The sequence below is a fragment of the Folsomia candida genome, unplaced genomic scaffold, assembly GCF_002217175.1.
Source record: "Folsomia candida strain VU population unplaced genomic scaffold, ASM221717v1 Fcan01_Sc007, whole genome shotgun sequence".
In the NCBI taxonomy this organism is placed as follows: Eukaryota; Metazoa; Arthropoda; class Collembola; order Entomobryomorpha; family Isotomidae; genus Folsomia; species Folsomia candida.
Window position 1 is genome coordinate 6,750,195 of NW_019091199.1, and position 18,697 is coordinate 6,768,891.

The window sequence follows — 18,697 nt, forward strand, 5'->3', positions numbered from 1 at the left end:
GATACTTTGCTGCTGTCTTTTCTGTTCACTCTGTTTGCAGAAATGGGACGTCAATGATGTGTGTCAAAGTGTGATTTATTCATCAAAATGGTAAAAACCGCAAGATAAATAATATGGAAAAGATGTGCGAATTTTGTTGTCTACCAAATGCCCTCAATTCAGACACACACACGCCAAATAATCTTGTTCATTTTATGATGCTGAGAACAATGCATTTTTGTTATGAGTTATGATTTTCTTTGACAAATCAGAATGTACTAAATACAATTCCATTCATAAATGTAGGGTTGATTATTGGGCTACCTTTATTTTCAGGATTTCATTTCCATATATCACATACTATTTACAAGTTTATCATTACTTTTGCACAAAATTGTCATCCAATTGAGATCAATCTGTGATCTTTTTATTTACATTTTTTCAATGAATTTCCCACTTTCGGCGTCGTCATCGACCAGATTTTCATTTTTTGCCACGAGGAAGGATTCGTCCACACGTCGGACAGTAGCATTCGCATAAAGACGCGGTGCCACAAGCCCGTTTCCGGTACTCGTCCTTTTCTTCAACGCTCAGTTTTCTCCAACAGGCCCCCGCTCGTTTGGAGATTTCCGTCATTTTTATCCCCTTCTGCTTAACAATGAGACGCTGGAAGTGACAAGAGAAAAATATGGCTATGCAAATTATGGTGTCAAAGGTGGCAATATTTTATTTTTGCATACGTCTTTCACTTCAATCCAGAAGAGCAAGTAAGGGTTCCTGGGGGTGCGTTTCGCGGCGCTTCTTTTGCCCTTCTTTGGCTTCGCCATTGTGGATGCGCAAATGAAAATGTGAAATGTGGTTTGTCGAAAATTTCAAAAATTATGGAAAGTGTTCAAGTTTGTTGATATTTTATTTAGCAAGCAAGGTGAAGTACGTTGTTTAGGAAATAAAACATTTTTTTATAGTCTACTGTTGACTGTGATTAATTAATTAATTGCTACCAAAAAGCAGTGGTGGTCTGATGTGATTATGTGAGTGATATGATTTAATTTACAGAGTTTTATGAAAATATTTGCATACATTCTAAATACACTTTTGTTGATCTGTAAGAATATGATATGAAGATGTAGCTGCATAAAAGACATTTTCTGTTATTAAAGAATTTAGCATTACACTTATTTTTTAATACACTAATTGTAAGACCAGCATCCCTACAACTCTTCTAATGACACAGTAGTAGCGATAGAAGAACATGAGATGGGTATGGTGACTTATTGACCGTCGTGTTCTTGACATCACTCCCAATCTCGTCCCCGCAACCTTGAAACAATTCCTTCCATGAAATCTTGTGGAGACTGAGGGAACATCTCGCCGTGGGAAATGTGTTGCACCCCTGCCCCAAAATTGGCACCCAGCACAACCAGTTCGACGCAGCGGCCGCCGCACACTTTCGACATTGACATCCGTCCTCGTGTTTTTCCAGCTCCATCGGCATAATGACAACCTCCGAGTAGTGATCTAAATTCGAATATCTTTATTACGGCCGAAATTAATTATGCAAATGTATCATTTCTTAATTATTTACGGTGGCAGTGATTCTTGCTGCAAGGATTCACGTTATAAATGCTCCTCTTCACGTCCCCCTTGTCGAGTGGAAAGGTCATCACGTTGACCTTTGGGGTGGTCCAGTAGCCGCAGACGAGGTCATTCTCCACAAGACTGTTGGACATCAACGAGGCCGGATCCGTATATGAGATCCACTTGATCGAAAGAAGGCTCACAGAGGACAACAGCTTCGACATGTTTTTCCCATTGATTCCTGAATTTTTGACCTCGTGAAGGGCAATGGTTTGATTCGTCTTGCCGGAATAGAGCCGCTTCGCGAGGAGATGGGTGTGCAAGGTATTGATGACTTTGACTTCGTCGCCTTAAAAATCAAGATTTGATTTAGAATCAGAAAGTCATTTTTAGGCTAAAAGTACTGAAAAGTCAATTTATGTACCGTAGTCGCCTCGGATGACCAATTTTTCTCCAGGGTTTGACGACGGGCCGGCTGACGACACTTGGACGACGATGTGAACCTTGTCCCGCTTGTCGCGAAAGAAGGCTTCCCTAACTTGCAGATGAGGCACGGGTTTCAGGGCGTCGGACTTGTGCATTTCGTGCACGGGGGTGACCCGTTCGACATTTTTGAGGGGGCACTCTTGCCCTTTGATGAGAACCCCGATGGGATTGGTGCCGCTGGAATAGACGATCGTGCCGATTAACGGGATGAGAATTCCGATTCCTAGAATGGTCAGAGTTGAGGGACCTTGCTCGAACTTCGACTTGACCCAAGTGAAACATTGCGAGGGAAGACAGCAGGTGTCGTAAGGGTTATCGTCGTCGTCGTCATGATCGGGCTCTAAATCAAGCATTGTGTGGACGAGTGTGTGACTTATGTACAGTTTTCACAGTTTTTTAAGGAAGTTGCAAGTACATGCATGAAAAGTGAGATAGATGAGTTGGAAAAATTGTTTTACTTTTCGCCCTATGAAAAATGACTTTGTATTTTATTCTTTGTTACACTTATCAGATGTCTTAGTTACCATTTCCGCGGTCATCATTATACTGAAGGCTAATCATGTCTTGGGTAGGCGTTGGGTAACTTTGCAAATTTTGACACGAGGGATATGGAACATGATATGAAAATATGCCATGTGTGTGACATGTTTTTATTTATCTATATGGATCTGAGAATGCATCAAAAATTACTAATATATGTATCGGTTGAATAAAGCCAAGACCAGTTTTAAATCACACCTTTTTCGGTGGTTTAAGATGTTACTTACATACTTATTGTAATATGTTGTATTTACATCTTGTGCAATTTTTAAAGATTTTTTTTACCAAATCATTCTTTCATCCTGTTCAGAAATAGATTTTTTGCAAATTTATTCAATAAGATGGGAATCATGACCAGATCACAACGGGAATCTGAGACAACAAACAATTCAAAGAATGTGTACATGCCTCCTGGCTACTCTTGAAAAGAATATGACAATGACATTGCCACACAATGAAATATTTATTAATCCGTCAATTTACTGTTATTTTCAATCTAAATCCCACTTCCGCTTCGCTTCCTCCTATATAAACGCCTTGATTTTCGCATTCTCGTTTTCATTTACAATACGAATCGTACATTTCTCACATAAATAAGTATTTGGCTTGAGCTGTTGATTTTGAACAACATTTAAAAACTGTTGCAAAAATATGTCGACCTCATATTTTATGGTTATCATTCTCACATTGTTGATCATTTATTATACAAATCATGCCAAGGTAAATTCTCTCCCACCCTTTCATATAAAATTTTTGAAAAATTACAAATTTTCATACATGTAAAATTATTTAGGGTTCAACGCTAAAAACATCTAATCCAGTTGGACACCACGGACTGAGATTTACTAAACCACACAAAATTCAAACAGCAACGATAAGAACAACACCATCAAATATCCATAACAAAACCACACCTTCCGAGACTACGACATCGGCCTACACCAAAATCCACGTCCCTGCTCGTGACAGGGGAGGAAAACGGATAAGTTGCTGGACTGATCAGAAGTGCTTGGACGACTGTAAAACGCTCGGATTTAAAGTGGGATCAATACATTCATGTAAAAAGTGTCAGTGCGATTATTAGCGAATAAAATACATGATAAGACATTTGACAGATTATACCAAATGTGTTATATCACATAAATTTATTATGGGATGTTATTTGTCGAAAATTTGCAAAAAATGTCACCATCATCATCAATCACCCCATATCAGGGCTATTGTTAGGTTGCATAAGCCTATTAGTTATCAAGTACTTTTCATATTACGTTACGTCGACCGACTGTCACTGATAACGAACAATTACGCGGAATTTGCTAATTTTGGGTGGCAACTAATTAAATAAATTATAAAGAACTTGAAATGATGCATTCAGTGGTGCAGTCGAGGTCAAGCTCAACAGTTGAATTATTTTGTCACTTTTTGGCAGATTGTTTCAAACGATAACTGAAATAATGGCTATACTTCCGTCTCTTCTTCTTATCGTTACGATGATTGGGTTCTGCGCCGGAGCCCCGGATTTTATTTTGGAGGGTCACCAGCGCACAAACTGGGGAACCTGGGGAGGTATTAATATTATTCCATTTCCCAATTTTAATCAAATTAATCAAGCAAATTACACCAAAAACTAGACATGGCGACCTGTGCCCCGGGTTCGTACGTGTACGGATTTCGACTGAAGGTCCATTCAGACCAAGGATTTTTTGGGGATGATAGCGCCCTCAACGGTATCGAACTTTTGTGCATCAGCCCCACGGCCAAACGCCCAGCGAGAAACGCGTCCATGACAGAATTTAGCACGATTACGTCGCTCGTTGGTCATCATGGATCTATGACAGGTTTACAAGAGTGTCCCGATCCCGGATTTGCTGTAGGATATGAGCTCAGGTCGGAAGGGGATCAAGGTTTTGCAGTGGATGACACGGCTGCTAACAATTTAAAAATTCATTGCTCAGGTTTGGGAATTTTGGAAGGAGCTGGGCAGGGTTGGGGTCAGTGTTTTTGAGATTTTGGTGTTGATAAGCATCTTGTGATAAAGTATTGTATATGCATGAATTTATAATTATGTAGGAGATTGGACTGGGGCGCTGACTTGTCCACGAGGGCTTAAGATCTGTGGAATTCAGACGCAAGTTGAAGGGCCAAGTAAGTTGGAAATTTTTTTTCTTGTACGCAAGGTTTGTATTATTACTTATTGGTTTGACTAACTCCCCCTTTGTAGATAGCGACGATACCACCCTGAACAATGTGAACATGGGATGCTGCGTTTAGTAAAATGGAGAAAGACGAATAGGTTTACGAAACTGAAGATAATTCTTTATGCTATTCTGATTTCGATTTACTGTATTTTCGCCAAAATATTAAAATAAATATTTACGAAGCATGCTTTAGTACGAGATTACGACTAAAAGAATAAGCCCGAGTGCTTTATTAATCCATACTTGCATTTGTCAAGATTTGATTCAACTTGTCACCATATTGTTCCCAATTTGGATATATGATTACCGAATGGCGATAAAATTCAGTGAAAACAGGGGTATGGCCCTGTACATATAAATGTGAGTACATCTCGACAATGCAAGTCCAAATTGTGTACAAATGGGAAACCACAAAGTTATGAGAAATATACCTAAAATCAATTTTTTGCTACTAAAATAAGTATAATTTGCATGCATGATTTAATAAAATTGAGAAGAGAAAGCAGCTGAAATTCGGTTACTAAAAATATTTAAAACCTCAAATCATTCCCATCGTTTAGTTTTTGGGAACAATTATAACAATTAAAATTAAATTAAATTAACTGACTAATCATAATTTATGGAGTGTGATTTGGAACAAAATTTTGAATGCGATGCGAGGTGAAAGTTTAGAACAGGAAACTAATTTTAATTAATTATGGAAAAGCAGAACGCCGTTTAGTAGATTTTGCAAGATTTTGTGCTGCTCAAGCAAAATTCTCGACATGAAGTATCATCAGTCACTCTTTACTCGTGCAAGAGTGATGAATGATTCGTTTGCTGTGCATATGTGAACTTATCTGCGATTTCAGTTCACTCGCGGAATTCTAAATCTCCTCGTTCGAGTTCAGTTAGTTAGTTTAGTTCCTGCTGCTGCCGAACATAAATAAAAGTAGTCACAGCAGTTTTGTACTTTTATTCCGGTTTCAATTGAAACGTTTGATTCCTTCATTCACAACGTTTTTTATACGATTTATTTTTTCTCCTAGTTGATATTTGAGATTGGATGCAAGTGAATCGCATTGTTTAAATTTGGAATCTGAGTGAAAATAGTTAATCAGAGGTAACATATTTTTTAAGAAATTTGATAAGTGTGATAATTTAATAATAATTTATTTGATGTGTTGGTTTTTTTAGGTGACAGCGTGTGGTGGCGAATAGTATCCGGTACTGTTGGATTTTTTCGTGGCGCAGCGTGAAATTAATTGATGGTAAGTTTTCAATTTTTTCCTTCCTTTACAATCGCATCCTTTCAATAATGTAGGGTCGGGAATAATATTGACAAAATGGAACCTAAATCCCTTGTAATTTGGCATGATTTTAATGAGCCAAATTCATAAACAAAGTTAATTATGAGCCACAACTGACACCTGTTTCATGTCATGTCACATTCCAAAGTTGGACAATTACAAATTATCGATTAAAGCGTGTAACATTTAAGATTTTGTAAACATGGTCCCCTCAAAGAAATGCGTAGTCAGCAGCCATTAAAAAAGTTTATTTAGGTTTATATCATGTTACAACGTCTCTGCACAATAAGTTGTAAGTCATGAATAATCTGCCATCTCCATTGTAATTATAACAATATAATTAATTGTTCTCTCTCTCTGCTTCATAAAATTGATAGACTGCTGCATATTATGCACCATGTTATTCATCTCAATGCTATTTATCCCATTATCATGTTAAACTTGCATAATGCAAATGGTCTAAACAAATCGAAGGGCAGAATGAAATCGAAATACTTGTGTACTGTGTACGTCAACAACGCCACGAGCAAATCGACGTTTCATTAAATATTGTATGTTTATACTTTACTATAACATAACTCAAAACAATTCATCCTTGGGAAAATGCAGTTTTAGTCAAAGTCGAACAATGTACTGCTGAACACGTTGTATGTATTTTATGGTGGGTACAAAAAGTCAAAGTCTTTGTCTTCCTAAAAGTTTAAAAGCCAATCGATCGTTTTCTTCTGTTTCAATCAGCCAGTCATCCATTTTGTATGTAAGTTATTGAACTTTAATTTTGCAATAGTAGTTCATTCGTTCTTTTGCTCGTGGTATATATAATTAACAGGTAGGACAACTCCAATTTTAAACCAGTACAGATAAACTGTTTAAAAATTTAAGGTAGAAAAAAATTGGGACGAGGAGAGAGACTTTTTGACGTTTGCTCGTTTATTTTTATGGAGACGGTTGTAATTTGGCCACTTTTTAGGTTCATATTTCTGGGCTTTATAGTGAGTTCATGTTTCAATATGTATCCACAGTCCAAAAGAAAAATCCAATTTTATTATAATAATAGTGACCAAGTTATAAAACTTTTTGTAGAATATGGGTCATAAATTAATAATTGAGCTTCTTAATTTTCATAAATACTGACGAAGGTTAAGTACAGACGTCATATTTATTTATATATGATTGGATTCCTTCGGGCCGGAATTATTATTATTGACCGACTACGACTAAGGTCTTTTCATCAACAGGTTGACTTGACATTCCTCTCTCCTTTGACGTATTATTACAGCAAGTAAAGTACATATATACGTTCAACCGAAAGCTATTTAAACTTTATATAACATTTCAACTAAATCAAACATTAATGAAAAGTCGGGCAAATCATAATTTCTATAATCCAAAGCGAAATTGTATTTATTATTTATTACGTACACACATACGAATCCATCCACTTCATAACGCCGGAAATTCGGTGAAATCAAATAATCTAAATCCACGTCAGCTATATATTTCGTGCCCGGATCGATACATCGAAAGTCCACGTAGGATGGAAAATGTTTGAGTTTAAGTTGGCGATGCTATGCGACACGGGCGGCTTAATATGTCGACCAGGTAGCAAAACTGGAACTGAACTTTCTCCTGCTTTCTCTCCTCTATCCTCTCTGATTTCGTCTATTTGTAGTTCTCAAGAGTTGTTGTCGTCTCATTATTTCTGCCACTTGTGTCTCATTTCTCGTGTGGGCGAAGAGGGGGACAGGAATTCTATACTTTTAATACTTACTTCTTTTGTAACCTAATAAGGTTGACCTTCGACCATTTCTTGATACATATAATATGTGTCACAACAAGTGTAATCATTAGATTTGCCAGGTTCTAATTTCACACTATATAGGACATGAAAACGAATCACATTTTTTTCTTCGTTTCCCTTTTTATCACTAAAGTTGAGCTACCTACACATTGTGTAGAGAAAAAGTAATTTATATTCTTATTATTGCTGAGCACACTCCAATCACCAGTAGAGAGTTTTATGGTTTGATGGGTAAGTAAGTTGATTTAGCGACAGGATATTATAATAGCATACCACGTAGCCTGGTTTTTTAGAGAAAGCTTTCACCCAGTTTTCCAGTATGCATTTCCATGTATTCATTCGTTTCGTATTGTGGCGTGGTTCCAGTATATATAATTTCTATCGACATGTGCGCTGGTGTGGTGGCGTGTCGTGTTGTTGACTATGGCTATTATAGCGTGACAACGTTTGTTTGGTTTAGTAGGAATTTTATAGTTATTACAATTTTTAATAGAAAAGTTTTTTTCCTTTGTGAAGGACACACAGCTATTAGTTTGAAAGCATAGAATAATTTAGGCAAGATACATGCATAAATAAATTCTGTGTTAAATGCTTATTTTCCCGTGTTCGTGTATGTCCTCCTGCCTGCTGATAAATCTGGTGATAAATAATTTCTGTAAATTACTTTTTTTTCCAGACTTTTTGAGAACCTAAATGAAAGTGAAACTCGGTAATATTCTCAAAATGAAGACTTCAGTAGTGCCAAATAATAATTCGGGGAAAGCCTCCACGACAAGTAAATCGAGTAATAAGGAAGCCACAAAGTTGGTGGAGAAGGAGTTGGAAGAGGTGAACAAGCAATTGAAAGGGATGTCTGTCGGGTCGGCGAATGGGAGCAAGAAATCTAAATTTTTGAAAGAGGGGGCTAACGAGCTAAATCTTTGGGAACAGAAGGTTTCACTGATGGTAAACTTTATGAACTGGGCCTAATTTGCATATGCTTAATCATTTTATAAATTATTAGCTCAAATTGAAACAATGGATTAACGTGACTGAAGAGGGATACAAAGTTTTAGGAAAGAAGGGACCCAGCATAATTATTTACAAATGTGTGCTGGTCAGTTTGTGTAGATTAGGGAAGGTGAGTAGTAAATTCTTGAGTTTGTTCTTTCTTTCGTATGTCATGGTATATGCATGCATTTTTCTTGTGTTTAGTTTGACGATGTCGTCGAATTACTCGAACAATGGAAACGGACGGCTCCATCGGATATCATGTTGGAAACGAAGCAGAAAATGGAGGGTTACTTAACAGCGATCAGATCTGGGGTGGATGTGACCAAGCTACTTTTAAATATAGAGGATGTTATTAAAGTTTATGATTCTGGGCTTTATTCGTCGTCTTCTTTTTCGGGAGCGACAAACTCGTTGGAGCCGAATTGGAAGTATGTTATGTTAATTTAATTTAGTTTAATGGCGATTAACCCAAGTGTACTTTGTCTGTCCAGGCATCGACCACCTCCACAGCGTCACAATACATTTTCCATGTGCCCTCGCTTATCTTCTGGGACGGACTGTCTGTACGGGAATGAATGCTTATCTGCACATTCAAAAGAGGAAATGAAGGAGTGGCAGCAACGAATTACGTGGAAGAGCAAACTATTAGCTAATGGTGGTAGTAGTAATTGTGATGGAGGGGCAACTAATTTAGCAAATAACGCTGTCTCTTCAATATCTTCTGGGGTGTCCTCCTCAGCTCTACAAAAGTCTAGCATTCCAAAGGATCAAATTCCACCCGCGTACCGTAACCTGCCACCCGCCTGCATGTATTATCTCGCCAGTTTGGCTAAAAAAGTGCAAGAGACAAAGAATTTAAAAACTATATTCGTCGATGCTTTACCTGATGTTAAAATAAAGTGAGTATAGGATTTTTTTCGATGTGTTGAACAGCAAAATTAATTTAAATTAATGTATGCTTTACAGATTATCAACTGCTGCGTCAATCGTCAAACGTTTAGGATGTCGACCCGTCGTGAGTAGTCACAAGTGGTCCTTCATGATCGCTTCGAAGCGACCGCTAGCTACCGTTACTTTATTACATGATGAAACTAGGGATCGTTTCGCAATTATTGTAAGTAAAATTTTGTGGAAGTATTTTTTTAAATAAATTGTAACATAAATTTTTTCCAGGGTGCATTTTTCTTTAACTCGAAACGTGCCACGTTGGATTTAGTAGATTTACACCCAAACAACAAGAGCCAGAAGGTTTGTAAAGTAAATTTGCATTTAAAGTTGAATTATTCGACGCAAGTTTTCTTACCAATATATAATTTTTTTAGGGCATCCAAGTATTAAACACATTTATTCGCCCCGAGATATTTATTCCTTTTAACGGTTCTTGGCCTGATTGGTGTTGCTATCAGATCGACGTAATGTTCGAAACAGGAAGCCAGTTGCCCGGAAAATTTGAACAAGATGTAGTATTTGACTTTAAAAATGATCCAAAAATTAGTAAAAGGGTCGGCATTACTTTAGAACCCCCAATAATTCAGCAGCAGCAACAGCAACAACCCCCCAATAAAATTGAACCTCTTGTTCCCGTTTGTGTGAAACCTGCCAAATTGAAGCCAAACATCAGTATTTCTAGTTCCAGCTCGGAGGACGCACTGGAGAGGGTTAGAGACACCGTCTCCCTCAATATTCCTCCCTTGCAAAGCAATAACATTGACACTAACACTACTCCCACAATTTCAAGATCAAATCCAAATTCATCCATCGAATCTGGCTCCTTGTCGCAATCTGTGTCTGACTGTGAGGACAATTTTGATGACGATTTCAGCCGAACAAGTAGTAGCAACGTTAACAATTTTAATGTGACGGACCCATCTCTGTTAAAAAGTGACGGAAAAGTGGGGGCGATGGAGAACTTGAAGGACAAAGTATTTAATTCTCAGCAAGGAAACAAGTCACGTTTCGAAGAGGTTGACTCTGTTGCTGGACTTTTAGTGCGACAATGGGTCAATGGGACGGAGACGAGTTACAACCAACTACTTGACGATTTGGAGGAAGAACAGTTGACGAGAGAGAATTACGTTTCTTGGATGAGTGAGTTAATTAATTATTTAATTTGATTTCGTTCTTCCTTGCATTTATTTATGTCTATTTCCTGTTTAGATCGATTTATCCAGTGTGAGATAAAAGCTCGGGAGCAGGAGTTGTTAAGACTTAGCGTGAAGTCCGAAATTCATATTTTTACTGGGACCAATATTGGCGTGGATATGAGTACTTCACTTTCCGTGGGGCTGTTTGGAAAACTGTTTTTAGCAAAGTATGAATATTTCATTTTAGGATGATGATTATAATTCTACAATTCTTATGAGTGGAGTGCATATTTTATTTCAGAGATATGAACGAGGATTCAAAAATTGGGCGTTTAATATTCAATAATTGCCGGTCCATTTCAGTCGGCGAGGTGGAAGGGTCCATCATATCTAAACCGAGAACTTACGTGTGTCGCGTAATTAACAAAACTGACCGAGCAATAATTCTACTCATTGGAAGAACGGCTGTAGAAGAATTGAAACTTTCTCCCGGAACGATTAGGAAACTTGACATTTGGTTGCATTTGGATCACACATATTTAGACCTCTTGAAGGCTATTTTACAAGGAGTTACGGATCATCATCTTAAACTATTATTTCCCGTTTTTTCCCAAAATCAGCAACTTTGGGATTTTAATTCGTTAGTGAGTGATAGCGCTTTGTAAGTTGTACAACTAGTAGGACTCCAAATTAGTTTATACATTCAAGGGATCAATATAATAAATATTTCTTTCTTCACAGATCGAGATACGAACAAGACGACACTTTAAATAGTAAACAACGTGACGCTATTCAAGCCATTTTAAGTGCACCAAGCAAAGATAGTACTTCTCTGTCGAATACGGCAGAAATTCCTATTCTTATCTCGGGTCCACCCTCGTCAGGAAAATCGCAACTATTAGCTCGTAGCATTTTGTCGATTTTTAACCCTCAGAAATCTTCACAATTTCAGTCTCTGAGTAGAATTTTAATTTGCACCCACACCAATAAGGCTGCAGACGAGTGCGTTGGTTTTAACATTTCCTCCATCAGCTTTGATTTATAATGGAACTCTTAAATTACACACATATTTTTCGACTTGTAACAGGTTCATCACTGGGCCCTTCAGCTCTTGGTTGTCACAATCGAGTAGATCAGAGTCTGTTTTGCTTAGAATTTATCACGCTGACCAAATGGCACTTAACGTTAGTTCTGCCGTTAAGAAGGTAATCAATTTTTCTAAGATAATTTAGCCTTGTACACATTTAAATCTTTCCGAAAATTGTAGCACTGCTTACTAGTAAATGATGAAACAAGTTTTCGATACCCGACTCTGGACGAGTTGCTCTCTTACAAAGTTATCATCGTAACGGTCTCAACCTGTCTGGAACTTTTGCAGTTAGGTCTCCCCGATTGTAAGCGACGCAGTTATCTATTGATATACAAGACCTTAATTTCAAAACTTTAAAATATATATTTCCGACCTTCAGACATATTTTCACACGTCTTCATTGACGAATGCCACCGTATGATCGAAGTGGAAAGTCTCTGTCCAATTCTACTTGCCGGAAAGGATACGCGAATTGTAATAGCTGGTGATATGAAACTGTTAAACCCAGAAACTTTTACTCTACCAACGCTCAAGTCCAAGTACAAAGAAGTCACCCTTATCGATCGGTTGAATGACTTGTATCCGGCACGCCACCACTTTAGAATTTGTCTCGATGAGGTTTACAATATTAACCAGAACATTGTTCAGGTGAGGACTTTTACTTTAAAATTTTACCAAAATTTATTAAGCCGTTAAATACAAATTTTTTGCAGTTTTTATCCCAAGAATTCTACTCATCAACCGTCAAATGTGCAAAGTCGACCACAATCGACCATCCAAAGTATTATCCTCTCACGTTTAGCATTGTTCGAGGAGGCGAAGAATGCCAACCAGATCATGGCGAAGGGTATGAATTATTAATAAATGAATATATGATTTTAATTATGAAACAACAAATTATTACATTTCTATCATAGGTATTACAGTATGATGGAAATTTACGAAGTCCGAGATCGAATTGCACATATAATTCAGTCGTGGCCACCATCATGGGGGTCTTACAAGGACCATGCGATTGGAGTAATTACTGCGTATCCAGATCAAGCTTTGGCGTTGCGAGTCAAACTAAATTTTGAAGGATTGGGATTTGTGGATGTAGAATCTCTACCCAATGTTTTATGTAAGTAGCTATATACAGTATTCCCTAATTAATTAAAGTACACGTGTAATTTTATTTGAACTGTACTACAATTATTGTGGAATGATATTTAATTTAGCAAAAAAGTACCGGGTCGTAGTAATTTCCCCTGTGAGAACTTTTACGAATGAGGACACCAATAATTTACAATCAGTGAAAGAATCGGATTCTGGAGGTGGATTTTTCATAAACCCAAAAGCAATTTATACAGCGTTGACTAGAGCTCAAGATTTGACAATTGTTGTCGGAGATCTTGTTGCTCTTTGTAACGTCGGGATTTGCAAGTATACAATTTGAAATTTTATTTATCATCAGGTATTTTGGTCAGTTTTATAGAGTTTTGAATTTTATGTTGATTTTATTCAGAGATATTTGGCGACAATATATCAGTATCTGTCGAAAAAATAACTCATTACTTGGGATGCCTGGAGCTTTTTCTTCTCCTACTCACAATAGTACTGAAAAACAACCATTTAAGAAGGAAGGCCATAAAGTCAGCGCTGTCGTTTCACCAATATCAAGACCAACACCTATGTCTATTCCGTCTCAAATCTTGAAAAAATGTGAACTATTCTCGTCATCTCCCAATTTAGACAGGCAGACTACTGACTCCTCCATGCAGCTTAAATCATCATCTGGCGATATTCTCAGCGCAACGGATGATAAATCAGGCTCGTTGCAAAAAATTCGCTCACTTTGGAATACTCCAGAACCACTTGAACCCTTAATACCCCGTAAAACAGTTCCACCTTCGTCGATATCAAACAACAAAAAAGAAGAGACGAATAACTCAGTCTTATCTTACTCTGATATTTGGGGCAATATTCCAACTCCAACTTTGGGGACTGGAAGTCTAGGAAATTTAACTGATCCGTCCTCTTCAATCTGGGGTCCACGTAGTACTTTGATTCCTGGCAATAATAATGTAGGATCATCTAATCAGCGACAACCACAAATTAGCGATGCTCAACAGCTTACTACTCCAACCAGCAGTAGCAATACCAATAACAGTAGTAATAAAAATAGTTTGAAAGGTACTCCTCCTCTTCAAAGTACGTCAAGTTTCTCAAGCTTTGAAGAAGACAATTCTTACAAGAGTCCATTTGAAATGCCAGACGTTCGACTCATGGCGGAAGCGGCTCTCGTTCCGAGATCTCATAGTGGAAATACTCTGGTGTACACGAATCCACCCACCGTAGCTTCAGTATCACCTTACCGAACAGTTTTACAAAACCAAGCATCAGTCCCTCAACCTGTGTCAAATGTGCCAGAATTGCTCAGTTTACGATCCCCATTTTCAAATATTTATCCCAGCCCGAGTCCCCCCTTGTCAAATAATTCAACTCAGTGCTGGTCCGGAACCCCTTCACCGCATGCAGACCTTGCCCATATTATGATGAATAAGCAAATAGTGGCCAACAATATGGCCCACGCCCATCTTCATCATCTCCATAACTATCCTCCTCCTCCCGGATTGAATATGCCAACTCCTACTCAAAGTCACATGTCGAATAGTATTACTCAAAGTCAAGAACCATATTTCAGAGCTACAAGTTTTGAAATCGCTCAAGCAAACTACGCTTACTATCACCACGGTCAACAGCCTCGCCGCCTCGGTTACACTCCACCACCTCGAATGCTCCGCACTTATCGACCACTTGGCCAATTGTTGCATTATGGAAATGAACAGCAGACTGCGACTCCTCCTCCTCCCCCACAAGAATTCAACAACTTTAACAACTCCAATGTCTCCAGATTTGCAAAAGATTCCCCAAAGAATTTCGACTTTTTTAAAGAAATGGAACTAACTCCTCCGAACGTGCCAGTCTGCAATGACAGCTTTTCATCCGCGTCATCATCGTCATCTCAAGATCAAGACAATAGTTTGGAAATTGACCCGGAAAATAAAAAGGCTGCATCAAAGTTCATGCTGAACTCGTCAGAATTTCCAGACCTGACAAAACCAACGAATCTGTCAGCATCCGGAAAGACAGAATCTACAGAATGGATTGAAGTAAAAAGTACTAAAAAAGGGAAAAAGGACCACAACCAACAGCAACAGCAGCAACCGCAGCAGAGACACAAGAAGAAGAAATCGTCCACCGTAATCTCAACCGTGTCCACTTTCCCCTTTGACAGTAAGAACGATGGAAACAAAGTCATGACCGTGTCCGACATGATTGACTCTTTGATTGAGATGGGGTTTACGAAGGGGCAGGCAATCAAAGCTCTACAAATGTGCAATCGTGATCTTGAACGTGCTGTAGAATGGTTGATCCAATACAGCAAAAAAGAATGAGTTATGAGAATGAGAAAGTTTTTAAAGTATTTTTTTATTGTCCTGATTTACTCATCTGTTATATCTATGTTGTGATATTAGATCATTGTAAGATGCATAATTGCACGGGACGAAATTGTTATTGTTCTTAGTTTGTCCCGTGTCCTTCACTGTCATGATCTTTTATTTAGAATTATACTTTCACTACAAATAGTTGTTCGATGTTCATTTACATTATTGACTAAGTATATATATACTACATACATACTTGTATACATATATATTACGTTAAAAATCTTTTATGATTATTATATGACAACTTTACAGGCTCCTCAATAATATTATCCGTTCTATATATATTAACAAATTACATCCACACTGATCCTACATGTTGTTTACTTCTTTATCATTCAACAGATTAAAGTTGTATGTTTGATTGAGGCTGGATCATCCCAGCCTATTTGTGGCGTCCAATCCAATACACGTAAAACTGATCCCATTCATTGAATGCATAAAAAAGCGAGAAAATATGTACTATGGACTTGACACACCACGCCAAATACATAAGCATGTGATAATCGGTCTTGATAAGTAAATAAGCGCACTTAATATTTTCATGGATGCTTTTTGCTCGCACTTTGGACCCGTTTCTTTTTAGGATTTTATCAGTTTTACAATAATTCAAGTGACCATCGAACGTGATATTGCATCTGGAACGAGATTTCATCAGTTTTATGATACTTATTATAAATATAAGTGACCATCGTACATGACACAGCACATCTGCATCTGGAACGAGAAGCATCACAACAATACCACTTAACTTTGCGAAAATGCTCTTATTCACTTTGGCGTTTGTCCTCTTTGTGGTTTGGTTTATCAATGAACACGTTAAACATCGACCACCAGGTAAAATACGTATGAAATCAATCGAGTATTATTTTCGAACATGATCTTTTTTCATGCGCAGGGCCCATCCGGCTTCCCTTCCTGGGAAATATGCTCCAACTCTCGCAAGCCAACCGGAAAGAAGCCTTTACGCACATCATGTTATTTTTTTAATAAATAAATTTTTACTTTGTAAAGCTTGATAAACATTTATGATTGTTAAAACCAGGTTACAAAACTGGTCGAAACAGTATGGGCCCGTTTCCAGCATGAAGTTTGGAATGTTGGATCAAAGTAAAAGATATTTTAAAAAATGCATATTTAATCGCTTATTAGCAAAGATTGCGTATTTCTTAAAAAATAAATAGTACTCGTTGATGACACCACACTGATCAGGGACATCCTTCAATCCGACATCTGGGGGAATCGACCTATAAATGAGTACGTATTGGAGAGGTCTTATGGAAAATCAATGGGTAATTGAATATTCTTAACAATTTCACCATTTTTCATGTATTTACATGTCTAATGAATTGCCATGAATTTTGCAGGCATTTTATGGAGCAGAGGTGATACGAATAAAGAACTCCGCCGATTCAGCCTCCGTACTCTGAGAGATTTCGGTTTGTAAAGTTTACCTGGTTGGTATTACGGTATTATGCAAATATATTTTACTATCATTCTGATTTTTAGGTTTCGGGAAACAAAAGAGCCAAGACGCCGTGATGGAGGAGGAACTGCGTGAATTGATGAGTCGACTTAACTCCAAACTGGAATCGGAGGGGAATACCGTCTGCATGCAACAGTTTTTTAACATTTCAGTCCTCAATATAATTTGGAGCATGGTTGCCGGAGTTCGCTTCAATCACGACGACCCCGAATTTGTCGTCCTTGTCGCCAACCTTAACGCCACGCTGAGATTGGTCACCGCAACGGGAAACATTATGCTAGCTTTTCCATTTTTGAGTTCCATTCTGCCTAAACTGACCGGTTATGGGGAAGTGAGGAAGAAGTGTATTGCGAAATTCCAAGATTTGTTTATGGTAGGAATGAGTATAATGCATACATTTTTATTCATTTACATATTTCAAGGATTCAAGGTCACAATTTTACAACGGTTTTTCATATCACCTTTTAGAATTTGCTAAAAGAACGGAGAGACCTAGGTCATTACAAAGATGATCAATTGGATTACGTCGATGTCTTCATTTCAGAAATTGAGAAGCATAAAAATGACCAACTTTCCTATATTTACACAGGTGCTAATTAATTAATTAGGTACTCAATATTAAATTGTGACAATAATTTTCTAATTATCATATCTTAATATTTGTATCTAGATGAACAATTCGTGACCACAATTTTGGATTTATTTGCTGCTGGGTCCGAGACGACCTCAAACACGTTGGAATTTTCAATTCTACTCATGATTTTACATAAAGATGTGCAAGACAAAGTTAGAGAAGAGGTGGATCGAGTCGTGGGCAAGGAAAAGTTTGCGAATTTTACGGATAAGCAAGAGTATGAAATATATACACGAGCCAATAGAATCAAATGAGAATATAAATTTACTAAAATTTAGCATGCCATATACTGAGGCTACTATTCTCGAAATAATGCGAGTCTCTAGCGTCGTCCCGTTAATTGTTAGAACCAATTCGGAACCTACGACGGTGGGGTCGTACAAACTTCCCAAGGTATCGTCTGAACATTTTATTCAGAAACTTACCTAATATATACATATTTTACTTTATTTTTTTAAATTTCCACAGGAATCATTTGTGATTCTCAACACGTACAGTGCACATCGAGACCCAAAACTCTGGAATAAACCTGATCTCTTTAATCCGGAAAGATTTCTGGAAAATGGAAAAGTTGTAAATGCGGATAAATTGATTCCATTCGGATTGGGTAATTTTTGGCCAATTCTGTTGAATGAAAGGCTGAAATTTTTATAAAAATCTTCATTCTATAGGAAAACGGTATTGTCTCGGAGAAGTACTTGCAAGGGCGACCCTGTTCACCTATTTTGTCACCATGATTCAAAATTATACCTTTTCAAAATCTGAGGATCATCCTCAAACATCCCTGAAGGGTATTCCAGGCCTCACCCTTTCCCCACAAAAGTTTTATGCCGTCATTAAACAGAGAACATAGAAATATTAATCAACTTACGCAAAATAATCTGTCAAATTATGTAACAGTAAAGTTTGTCTACTGAACACGACGTGGTGTTCACATGGACTTGCCAACTAACTCAGTTGAGATTTTTACATGCAAATTATTTATTGGTATGATGACTGTTCAAGCATGTAACACTTTCACTTCCATATTTTGCATCATATCCGCACCACC

At 37.6% G+C, this 18,697-nt stretch overlaps 4 protein-coding genes across 6 annotated transcripts; 3 read left to right on the forward strand and 1 right to left on the reverse strand.

The window, feature by feature from the left end:
• Positions 1-870: 870 nt before the first annotated feature.
• LOC118436245 lies at positions 871-2,780 on the reverse strand. The gene is made up of 3 exons (XM_035853880.1): positions 1,982-2,780; positions 1,565-1,906; positions 871-1,497 (listed from the first exon to the last, which is right to left on the reverse strand). Exons 1-3 carry the CDS (start codon positions 2,394-2,396, stop codon positions 1,202-1,204), a joined length of 1,053 nt encoding a protein of 350 aa, XP_035709773.1. The 5' UTR covers positions 2,397-2,780; the 3' UTR covers positions 871-1,201.
• Positions 2,781-3,940: 1,160 nt separating this feature from the next.
• Positions 3,941-4,988, forward strand: LOC110851646 (vitelline membrane outer layer protein 1 homolog). The gene is made up of 4 exons (XM_022099502.2): positions 3,941-4,149; positions 4,215-4,574; positions 4,654-4,728; positions 4,805-4,988. The coding sequence occupies exons 1-4, from the start codon at positions 4,038-4,040 to the stop codon at positions 4,852-4,854; spliced, it is 597 nt and encodes a 198-aa protein (XP_021955194.1). The 5' UTR covers positions 3,941-4,037; the 3' UTR covers positions 4,855-4,988.
• Positions 4,989-5,570: 582 nt separating this feature from the next.
• On the forward strand, positions 5,571-15,935 carry LOC110852727 (probable helicase with zinc finger domain). 3 transcript variants are annotated; one of them, XM_035853882.1, is made up of 20 exons: positions 5,576-5,712; positions 5,810-5,883; positions 5,958-6,031; positions 8,548-8,816; positions 8,875-8,991; positions 9,066-9,292; positions 9,356-9,763; positions 9,831-9,978; positions 10,038-10,112; positions 10,187-10,952; positions 11,022-11,175; positions 11,250-11,609; positions 11,690-11,950; positions 12,036-12,153; positions 12,216-12,342; positions 12,418-12,686; positions 12,752-12,885; positions 12,956-13,158; positions 13,256-13,460; positions 13,543-15,935. In XM_035853882.1, the coding sequence occupies exons 4-20, from the start codon at positions 8,565-8,567 to the stop codon at positions 15,473-15,475; spliced, it is 5,757 nt and encodes a 1,918-aa protein (XP_035709775.1). In that variant the 5' UTR covers positions 5,576-5,712; positions 5,810-5,883; positions 5,958-6,031; positions 8,548-8,564; the 3' UTR covers positions 15,476-15,935. The 3 variants fall into 3 exon arrangements, with proteins under 3 accessions (XP_035709776.1, XP_035709775.1, XP_021956531.2); XM_035853883.1 differs by having other exon boundaries at positions 5,571-5,883; positions 8,548-8,804; XM_022100839.2 differs by lacking the exons at positions 5,576-5,712; positions 5,810-5,883; positions 5,958-6,031 and adding an exon at positions 7,741-8,102.
• Positions 15,936-16,077: 142 nt separating this feature from the next.
• On the forward strand, positions 16,078-18,600 carry LOC110851647 (methyl farnesoate epoxidase). Its single transcript, XM_022099503.2, has 11 exons — positions 16,078-16,363; positions 16,425-16,503; positions 16,572-16,636; positions 16,711-16,818; positions 16,894-16,965; positions 17,036-17,385; positions 17,481-17,601; positions 17,683-17,863; positions 17,925-18,039; positions 18,115-18,253; positions 18,318-18,600. The coding sequence occupies exons 1-11, from the start codon at positions 16,288-16,290 to the stop codon at positions 18,497-18,499; spliced, it is 1,488 nt and encodes a 495-aa protein (XP_021955195.1). The 5' UTR covers positions 16,078-16,287; the 3' UTR covers positions 18,500-18,600.
• Positions 18,601-18,697: the final 97 nt, after the last annotated feature.

Excerpts from the sequence above, each read along its gene's own strand:
- LOC118436245 (XM_035853880.1), bottom strand. The coding sequence starts at position 2,396 with ATGCTTGATTTAGAGCCCGATCATGACGACGACGACGATAACCCTTAC. Across the intron at positions 1,907-1,981 it reads GGTCATCCGAGGCGACTACG|GCGACGAAGTCAAAGTCATC; the intron begins GTACATAAATTG and ends TTGATTTTTAAG. Across the intron at positions 1,498-1,564 it reads CAGCAAGAATCACTGCCACC|ATCACTACTCGGAGGTTGTC; the intron begins GTAAATAATTAA and ends ATTCGAATTTAG.
- LOC110851646 (XM_022099502.2), top strand. The coding sequence starts at position 4,038 with ATGGCTATACTTCCGTCTCTTCTTCTTATCGTTACGATGATTGGGTTC. Across the intron at positions 4,150-4,214 it reads AAACTGGGGAACCTGGGGAG|ACATGGCGACCTGTGCCCCG; the intron begins GTATTAATATTA and ends ACCAAAAACTAG. Across the intron at positions 4,729-4,804 it reads GACGCAAGTTGAAGGGCCAA|ATAGCGACGATACCACCCTG; the intron begins GTAAGTTGGAAA and ends CCCCCTTTGTAG.
- LOC110852727 (XM_035853882.1), top strand. The coding sequence starts at position 8,565 with ATGAAAGTGAAACTCGGTAATATTCTCAAAATGAAGACTTCAGTAGTG. Across the intron at positions 10,113-10,186 it reads CAAACAACAAGAGCCAGAAG|GGCATCCAAGTATTAAACAC; the intron begins GTTTGTAAAGTA and ends TAATTTTTTTAG. Across the intron at positions 12,687-12,751 it reads TTAACCAGAACATTGTTCAG|TTTTTATCCCAAGAATTCTA; the intron begins GTGAGGACTTTT and ends AATTTTTTGCAG.
- LOC110851647 (XM_022099503.2), top strand. The coding sequence starts at position 16,288 with ATGCTCTTATTCACTTTGGCGTTTGTCCTCTTTGTGGTTTGGTTTATC. Across the intron at positions 16,504-16,571 it reads GAAGCCTTTACGCACATCAT|GTTACAAAACTGGTCGAAAC; the intron begins GTTATTTTTTTA and ends TGTTAAAACCAG. Across the intron at positions 17,386-17,480 it reads AATTCCAAGATTTGTTTATG|AATTTGCTAAAAGAACGGAG; the intron begins GTAGGAATGAGT and ends ATCACCTTTTAG.